Source organism: Bidens hawaiensis, unplaced genomic scaffold (assembly GCF_021521415.1).
Source record: "Bidens hawaiensis isolate Kalapana, Puna unplaced genomic scaffold, B.hawaiensis_p1.1 tig00002525_1, whole genome shotgun sequence".
In the NCBI taxonomy this organism is placed as follows: domain Eukaryota; kingdom Viridiplantae; phylum Streptophyta; class Magnoliopsida; order Asterales; family Asteraceae; genus Bidens; species Bidens hawaiensis.
Window position 1 is genome coordinate 3,253,916 of NW_027491138.1, and position 10,100 is coordinate 3,264,015.

The 10,100-nt window shown below is 32.9% G+C and overlaps 1 protein-coding gene across 1 annotated transcript; it reads right to left on the bottom strand.

Annotated features, from left to right (window-relative positions):
- Window positions 1-1,142: 1,142 nt before the first annotated feature.
- Window positions 1,143-6,096, bottom strand: LOC143620030 (mitogen-activated protein kinase 19-like). The gene is made up of 9 exons (XM_077091827.1): window positions 6,059-6,096; window positions 4,498-4,906; window positions 4,289-4,416; window positions 4,138-4,197; window positions 3,740-3,889; window positions 2,365-2,732; window positions 2,162-2,263; window positions 1,574-1,695; window positions 1,143-1,481 (listed from the first exon to the last, which is right to left on the bottom strand). The coding sequence occupies exons 1-9, from the start codon at window positions 6,080-6,082 to the stop codon at window positions 1,222-1,224; spliced, it is 1,623 nt and encodes a 540-aa protein (XP_076947942.1). The 5' UTR covers window positions 6,083-6,096; the 3' UTR covers window positions 1,143-1,221.
- Between the last annotated feature and the right edge of the window lie 4,004 nt (window positions 6,097-10,100).

Here is a 10,100-nt window from a genome sequence, read left to right on the forward strand (position 1 = left end):
ATTCTTATTGATTTCATTTGGCTTTACAATCAAATATAGAATGCATTTGTAGAAGCCAAGTTGTATTAAATCACATACGTCTAAATGTGCTATAGAAACATAACAATTCCTGGAAGTCAGTCTAAGATTAAACATAACAATTCCTTTTGTGTGAGTTTGTTAAGAGATTTTATAAAAGAAAATAGTCGTTTCTTCTTTGATATGCTTACTAAATGTGTTTTGGATGTTGAATAAAGAACACGACGTGTAAACAATTGCTGAAGAAAATTATGATTTTTTTTTTGTCAAATTAACTCAAATTATTACTTTTGTCAACAGGTGATCAAGAATGGTTTTGAGTTGTTACAAGTGTTTTAAAAAATTGATAGTAGGAAGTGATGGAAGCTGTTTTTGATGAAAATGGTAACATCTCTGCTTGTGTTAGAAAATAATTTAGTGAAATTGACGCATTTAAGTATAAGTTACATAAAAATGGTTGTACAGTTACATTTGCCACAATAAGGAGAATATAAGTTATAAAACCTTAAAACTAAGGTGAATTATGTATGGACCCAAGTATACTTGTAAATAAAAACTAGTATAAAACACAAATGTGTCAAGAATCGTAAAATCACAAGTGCACAGATGCCTCATCCCACGTTTATGGGAGCTATTTATTACCGACTAACACAGTCTAAGTAGTAGAAATTGGATCATTTTTTTTAATATTCTTCTTAATGTACCAAACAAGATATAACTCATGCGACAATTCTAAAACATATAGTTTAATAGTTAGTTTTAAAACTCTCCTTTTCTTAATAAACAACAAACTCTAATCCTTGGCTAATGTGTCCATACACATTCTATATTATGTTGCATGTTAGAATTAAATTATAAATGTTTTTGGGACAAACTAGATCACTAACACATACATAATTCATTATTTTAATCAAAAGGCATGCCACCTCTCTTTGTATCATATTTGGTCTTGTTGACTTTGATTGTGTCACTAGATATGGGATAAAGTGATCAGACCTTAAAAGGGGCCATCTCTAGTGTGTGTGGTAGCCTTCACATAAAATTAACTTTGGTGTTTTATAAATGTTATCATATCATATAATAATTAGTGTCCATATCATATCATATCATAAAATTAAGAGAAAATCTAACAAAGACAAGTGCTAATAAGTGGAAAGAAGCTGAAAACAATGACATCTACGACTACTACTGGACCTACATAAACTACGCATCAAGGGCAATAGGTTCACTTGACTTTTGTTGACCATGTGCTTCCTTGTAAAACAAGTTACCATTGACCAACCCCGAGGACAACTTCCTGTCGGTTGACTTCTGTTGACTGCGTGATCTATCCCCACCATTGCTCCTAGCATAATGTGGAGAAAGGCCAAACGCGTTTCTATTTCTAGCCATTACCCTCGAATCATACTCATCTTTCATGTTTAAGCTATCCTCCAATGGAAGAACAGGACCCGCCACTCTCGCTAATCATATTTGACAGAAAACCAAATTATAAGCATGTAGCCAAAATATTAAAACCGCTTGATTTATGTAGTTTAAGTGAAAAATGAGTTACCTTTGGGCGGCCAAGTGGTGGCATTAAAAACATTGCTGCCGTGAGATACGTTTGGTCGGTTGTCAAATGAAGCCAAACACTGCTGCAGCTTGGGAGCAGTTGTGCTTGAAGAAACCATAGACCTAAATATACAAAAATCACAAACAAAAAACAAGTTAAATTAGACGGTAAAATAGAAAGTATCTTACAATTTATCATCACTTTTCACCAGCTTCATTTTAACTGATTTAACCTATAAATTATTAATGTAGTATTGGTTAATGACCCGAGCCACTACATCAGATTTCATATATGCAAAATGCTTGCATGGAAGAAAATAGTAAAAGAAATAATAATTATTTGCATGCCTGAAAAGCATAGCTGTTTTCAAAAAACCATTTTAAATATATATTAAATGTCGCGTGGCATATGCACACATTAAAATGACAAATGATACGCCACGTCTGCAATTTTTAAAAAATCTGTAAACAAAACAACCTACCACATGCTTTACATGTGATTATGAGCAAGGTAATTAAATGCAACTTAGTTGCTAAAACCGGTAATTTAACTTTAAAATATATAAGTTGTAAGTTGTAACGTTCTTACCTTGGGAGGGAAGCATGTTTTCTCTCTGGAGGAAGAACAAGCCCACTTTTCCCATCGTTTTCCTCAAAATAAGCAAACTGCTTCTTTATTTGGCCAACGGCACTACACGTTTAGAAAATAAAACATAAAACATGTTAAAACAAACAAAGAGTCCAATCGGATAAGAAAACAAGAAACAATGTTAATGTTAAGTTAATAACAACCTAGGATAAAGGAAACTAGACCGATCATTGCCCACCATGTAATCTTTGAGCATCTGAGGATGATATTCAAGGATCTCCCGGTATATTAATTCCCTAATATCATCTTTTGTGACCCTTCGTCTCTCAAACTCAAACTCATGTCTGGAAAATGGCTGACATGACGGCTCACGCTCGACTTTTGATAGAGCCTTGAAGTACGGGTCGGCTAGGGCTTGCTCTGCAGTGGGTCGGTCTTTCGGGTCAAAAGCCAATAACTGTTCCAATAGCTTAAGTGCCAACAGGTCAACTTCTAGAAACTTCTCAGAGAATGATACTGGTTCCTTTCTAGGCATGTCGGCCAAGTATTTTCTTGCTTTGTCATTACGAACCTGCATAGGTTTAAAGATTACAAATATAATGATTAATTTAATTTCATATGCATATAGTCATATATCCTTAAGAAAGTTCAAATTTTCATATATATCCTTCTGAAGTTCATAATATTAAAACATTAAAATTATGTTACCAATTTCATAGTAAAAAATTTAGATGATTTAAAGTGATATTTTTTAGGCCTGTAATCAAACTAAACGAACACGAAGGGAGCATGTTTGTGTTTGTTCTATTAACTTAACAGTTTAACCAAACAAACGATCAAACACAAACAATTGAACAGGGTATTCTTGTTCATGCTCATTCGTTAAAAAAATGAACGTGTTCGTATTCGTTCGTTAACAATATAAACGAAAGGTTCATGATGTAAAAAAATAAGCATTGGTGAATATAAATGAATGAGCATAACTGAGCTAAAACCATTTTAACGTAAATGTGGACAATAATATGGGGGACTGTGGGATATGAAGTTAGTAAAACTAAACTAACATAGTAAACCAGTAAAAGAACGACCTCAAAAAAACGTAAACCAACAAAACATAAATGAGTGTAAACATTTAGAAAGAACGAACGTTCACGAACATAAACGAAAGAACGATGTAAACGAATGTTCACGAACATAAACAAACGAACGGGCAATGTGTTCAGGTTTGTTCGTCTAACTAAAAGAACAAAAAAAATTTGTTTATGTTTGTTCATTTATTAAATACATGCCCTCTGAAGAGTGATTGTTTGCGGTTCACTTGCAGGCCTATTTTTGGACTTTTTAATACAGTAAAGAGGACACTAATTTTAATCTATTTTATTTACTATAAACTATGAAATTATCCCGAAAAGGACATACTTGTATACTACTGTAGTATAAATTTAAATTATGACAATTTGTAATCTATTAACTATAAGAAATATTTTATACAAATTATGTGTTAATTCATGAACGTTAATAAATATAAGAAAAATACTGGCCTTGATTGATTGATTGAACTAAAATAAGGTAACATACTTTAGAAATTGTATCTGATGGCGGTGTCCCGAGAAGATCTGTTATAAGCTCCAACTGATGAACGACGCTTCTTCCGGGAAAAAGTGGCTTTCCGGTTAATATTTCAGCAAATATGCATCCAACGCCCCAAATATCAACAGCAGGAGTATACTACAATAAACATTATAACAAAATATAAAAACCACAAGAAATTAAAATCAAGCATAACAACAAAACCGGCCACAAATTGATACAAGCCCCGATACAGTTACCTGAAGGGAAGAAAACTCAACCTCCAGAGAATTCAATAGATCCAATCAAGGACCTCAAAATCTAAGCAACAAAGCGTGTTATTTTGACTTATTTTGACTTTCTATGTTAAGATGACCAATATACCCTCGTGGGTTACTAAATTATACCTTTGAATAAAAAGATCCGCATAGCTCGGGAGCCCTATACCATCTCGTTGCAACATAATCCTGAATAATTTAAAATATTTCAATGTGTGTTACAAAACATGATATGTAAATTGTAACAAATCATTAATTTAGATAATCATAAATAACACACCGTCCAAAATAATGTTGTTGGGGTATCGGTAAACGCAGCACGTGCTAGTCCAAAATCGCATATCTTGAGTTTGCAATTTGCATTTGCTAATATGTTCTTTGGTTTTAGATCGCGATGATACACGTTTGCTGAATTTATTTCATACAAACAGCGTAAGGTTGGGTACCAACAAAATAGATATAATTTGACGTCAAAAAATTAAAAGTTACCCGTATGCATATATTTCAAAGCTCGAAGCATTTGATAAAGGAAAAACCGACGATGCTCGTGTGTCAAGTCATCATTGGCCTTTATGACTTGATGAAGATCTGCTTCCATGAGTTCAAATACAACGTAAATATCTTTGAAATCTTTTCTTGATGGTGGCATTAAAATATGTTTAATTTCAACAATATCCGGATGACGTAAGAGTCTAAGTAATTTAATCTCGCGTAGGATTCGAATAGCATCCGAGGTATGCTCAAAAATGTTGGTTATTTTCTTTATAGCAACCTTTTGGCCCGTTTGTTTGTCAAGTGCTGCACAAACGACTCCATAACTTCCTTTTCCTCTGATTTCCAAGATTTTGTAACGGTTTGATGTACCGTATTCCGTGAAGAACTCTCCTTTTTTTGAGCTCTGCTCCAAAATAACCAAATTTTCAATCATTTCAAGAACCTAACTTTTTCCCCAAACTTAAACATCAAATTTTTAATGGTATGTGTAGCTAAGCAGTTAATGCGGAAAAATATCGGATATTGGTTATCGCAGTGAGATATCGGTGGGATATCGGTAATTTTAATATCATGTAAAATTCATATATATAGCAATTTAACACTAATAATTCAGTATAGTCTCCTACCATTAACAAATTAACCTTTTGCAAATTGCAAAACACTAACAATCGTAGCAAGTAAGAATTGATTAAAACTTAAAACAATAACATTGAACACTATAAGTTGATAATTAAGACTTAAAACACTGATATCGGGAATATCGGTGATATATCGGTCAAATATTAGTCGAATATCGGTCAAATATTAGTCGAATATCGGTCAAATATTAGTCAAATATCGGTCAATATCGTTCATATTATCGGTACCGATATTCTGCACCGATATTATTACTTATATATCACCAAGGAACCGATAACCAATATATCACTGATATATCGGTGATATATCGGCGATATCGACTGCATAGTGGTATAGAATCATACGTTGATCAAGCAAATGTAACATTCAATAACCAGACATTAAAAAATCATTTAAAAAACCCTAACTTTATCCCAAAATAGAAGTCTTAAGTATCAAAAATTTTAAATGGTACAGAATTATGCTTTGATCAAACAAATGTAGCATTCAATACCCAGAAGTTAAAAATCAATTTAAAAAATTTTAGCTTTATCCCAGAATTGAGCTCTAAAAAGATCAAACATTAAAACAGGTACATAATCATACTTTGATCAAACAAATGTGACATTCAACACCCAGAAATTAAAAATCAATTTAAAAATAAAAACCCTAACTTTATCCCAAAATTGAGGTCTGTCTTAAAGATCAAACTTTTGACTGGTACAGAATTATACATTGATGAAACCAATGTAACATTTAATACCCAGAAATTGAAAATCAATTTTAAAAACCTTGACTTGATCACAGAATTGAGGTCTTAATAAAGATCCAATTTTTTAGTTGGTGCACAAGTATACTCAGAAATAAAGATTTGACCCACAAGCAATACTACACAAAATCAATATAAAATAATAAACTTGATGTATTTAAACTAAACCTTTCTTGGGCGATCTTGCTGCATCGTTGAAATTGAAACTGAAACTGAAATGGTGTGAATTGAGAGATAATAAATAAAGAAAGAAAGGGAAAAATCAGCTCAGCCGCCTTTGCCCCACCTACCACGACTACGAATCAACAAATCGGAATCACCAGAAATGTAATCGGCCAACACCGTACTCATAAAATTCTTGAAAACCCTAAATACTAATCTGACAGTATCATCGACACAACGGCAGTGAACAGATTGATGATTAGATGGATAACAGGAGTCCAGGTGAAGTGGGTTTCGAATGCTTTTATTATCTTCTTATCCACTAGAGAGAGAGAGAGAGTTTGCTGATGTTCAAAGGTTAACTTAACTTTGGATTGGGTCTTCTTCGTCTCACCCAAATTTCAGGAACCGTTTTGATTATTTATTAACAAAATAATATTACTCGCTCCTTATCTTGTCTCTTTACTTCATTCATATTATACTCTTGGTCTTATCTATTATTATCACTTTCTTCCAATATTTTAATGATGGTCGGAATTTGAAAATTGAATGGTAAGCCTTTGAAAGTTTGAGTTTTGAGAGATTATATACTAAAATATTATTATAGGAGTATTGTAGTTGGTGCCACCTGATGACATCAATTGAAGATCTTCAAGCAGTTGTGAAGACAGCAAAAAAAAGAATGATAGTGGTCAAAGAAAGGATGTTGTTTGTTGATGTGGAGGCATCAGTGGTGAACGGTGTCAACACCCTTGATGTTGTCATCTTCACGCAGCGGTGAAGGGTGGTGTCCATTCTAGTTAGTCTTATATAGTATCTATACTAGCAGGTTTTATTGTTTTTTAGATTTTATTACAAAATACTAAAATTAGATTAGATTTTTTTTTAACAGTTGATTTTATTTAAAAAAATAATAATAAATCTATACTAGCAAGGAGCTAAACAATAGACAAATTACAAAGTACACCTTAAAATACAATCATTAACTATTTAAAAAGGAACACCATCTATCACAATCTACCTCTACTAACTTCCCTCTATTTTTCAACCAAAGAAAACTCTCTTGATGTCTTCCTTGATTCTATTGATGGATGCTCGTTTGTTGTCAAACAAGGCTTCGTTTCTTGACTTCCAAAGACACCAACATGCCGTACTAATCACCGGTTGAATTGCTTTACATTTAAACTTATCATAACCGCTATTGAGGTGTATTTTGAAAAGATCTCGAATCTTGAATGCGAACACAGGGGATACCGCACCAACTAGTAACAAATTGCCATATCACCGATGTAACATAACAAGATAGTAGGATATGTTCCGCCAATTCCTTTTCTTCTTCACGAAGTGGGAACCAATTAATTTCATTACAACCTTTCTTTTAAATAGTGCGTCCGAAGTAGCAATTCGACCCATTTCCGCCTTCCATCCAAAGATGTTGACTTTTAGGAGAACCCATTTATTATAATCCATAATAAACTCCAATTGTGGGATAGTGTTTCCTCGGCATTGGCTTCTACATGACTTAGTAGAAAAATGTCCATCCTCCTCGAGGTTCCAATCCCAGTTGTCATCTTGTTCTTTCAAAACAGTACTTGGTAACATCATAATAAACTCCCATAACTTTTGAACTTCAACATATGTGGATGGTTCCTCAACCCAACTCCAACTTCAGCTATCCATAGAGGATCCTCCCACGTTTTGTCTCTTATAGTGCAGCGTTTGTTTCTTTCTAAGTTAAATAAAGACGGAAATAGATTGCTCAACGGTACCTATCCGATCCAATTATCGAGCAAAAATAGTATTTGTTTCCCGTTAACCCACCTTACTTTTCATCCGTTCGTTTAGCGACACGTTACACCCCTTCAATTCGTTGTCAATTTTTACAATATTATTCCAAAATGCCTGAGAGGAGTGTTTTTGTAGGTATCAGGTGATTGTTAAAGTGAATACCAGACACCAGTGGCGCATCTAGACCATTATCTCAGGGGTAACGCTAAAAAAAAATTACCGTATTTTATACAATGAAAACGAAATTTTTTTACCGTACTTCATACAATAACCGAATTTTTTTTACGATATTTCGTACAATAGTTTTTTTTTTTTTTTAACTTGCCTTTGTACCGATATCATCATTTTCTTTTATTTTCCGTTTAAAAAGATTGCTAATAAGACTTTGTTGTTTCATCTTCCAAGTTCCCTAATTTTAGAAGGGATAAAATTTAAACCATAAATCTATAATAAATTTCAATTTACATATAAACCATAAATCCCTAATCAATTAAATTTCCAATTTATATTATCCGAATGTCCAACAAACCATAATCAATAATTCAATTGCTACCAATGGGGTGGTGCTCTATTGTCAAAGGCAAAACCTTTAAAACACATGGGTTTGGAGGAGAGGTATCGGGTTCAAATCCTAAAGACAACAAAAATTAAAAGAAGTTCATTGTTAAAAAAATCATTTAATTGCCCATAAACAATTCGAAATTAACAATTTATATAAACAAATAAACAATTACAATTTTAAGTAGAAGAATACATAAATTGAACAAGTAGAATTCAAATCGTTGACGAGGGAGTGAGGGACTAAAGGAGCACCGAGCGTTGGTTACTCGGTTGCAGCATGCAGGGGGTTGGGCAGTGTAGGGTGGAAGCCACGACTGAATGAAACTTTGTTTATTGAACGTTGATGTCTGACCTAAAACAAATGTTAAAGGATAAGGAAAATACAAACAAATGGTTTTGTTTAGTTTGTGCTGAAATTTGGTTGGGCTTTAATTAGTTTCGGATTTTAATTTTGTTGGACTTTAAACAAACAGGGGTAACGTTCTATTTTTTCAAGGGTAGCGAAAAACGAAAACCGACAAAAGCTTATAAAATTTGTACTGCCGATGAAAAGTTGAGGGGTAGCGGAGGCTGTCACACCCCGACCAAAGGCGGCGGAACATGCCGAGGTGTAACGATTGTCCATAAGCACATGACACTAATTAAAGTGACAGTATTTAATAAACTCTTTTCATTTCACAACATCGAAAATGTCACATAACAATTATCCATAAAATAACCATAAACAAGATATCACAAAATATGACAAATTTGATATTGTTCATTTTTACTAATATCCTAAGGTCTTTGATGTCGTTTTCTTCACAATCATAAATCAACCAAGATGCAAACCTGCAACATTTCATAAAATAAAGTTTGTCAACACAAAGGTTGGTGAGCAATTCATAAGTTTAATCATATTAGTATATAATAAAGATAGCCACAAAACTTGCATACGAAACGATAAATAAAAGTGGTAATTTGGATAAATAGATATAAGGGGATGCCAAATAGTCTAGGATTTTATAGTTATCGTTAATTTCATTCCGTTAACGACACCTTGCTATAAGGGGATGCCAAATAGTCTAGGATTTTATAGTTCCACCAACCAAAAGCGATAAACACATAGGCATATAAGCATAGAACACCAAATCGAGCAATTATTTAGGTAAAGTATACAACTACGTTTGTGGTTTAAGATTCAAATATAAAACATTTTGTTGAATAAATATGAAATGTCACCCCGAAAATAAAAGATAGAAAATGGGGTATGAAATACTCACCTTCAAGTAGTAAACTTGAAATATGATAATTTGGAGATTTGTCAGAACGATGAGTTTAACGCACAATGCCTAAAAAGAAATGAAGTCTTGAATTTAGAAAGGTTGTCTTAAAGGTCTTTAAACAAAATAAATGTTGAGAAATGTAAATAATTAAAGTTCAAGGTTTAAAATGTAACTATTTAAGAATTTATAATAATAACCCTTTAAAAATGTAAGTTTGCTCGAAACCGGGTTAAAGTATCTAACCTTAATATTTACTCAACCTATGTTAAGTAATAAGGTGGGTAAAATACAAGAATGCAAATCCCTTTGGAATAAAGATACTAAAACGGTTTTTTTTTATCGAGTGTTCGGGTTGTCGGTTCGGGTCTTGATAATTGGTCAAACCCAAAGTCAACTTTCCAAAATATTGAATGTTATGAGATAACTCAATAAAA

What these genes read in the sequence shown, in the direction of transcription:
- LOC143620030 (XM_077091827.1), bottom strand. Translation starts at nt 6,082, where the DNA reads ATGCAGCAAGATCGCCCAAGAAAG. An exon ending in TTTGAAATATATGCATACGG is followed by an intron (nt 4,417 to 4,497) that starts GTAACTTTTAAT and finishes AAATAAATTCAG; the next exon opens with CAAACGTGTATCATCGCGAT. An exon ending in CACCACTTGGCCGCCCAAAG is followed by an intron (nt 1,482 to 1,573) that starts GTAACTCATTTT and finishes AAATATGATTAG; the next exon opens with CGAGAGTGGCGGGTCCTGTT.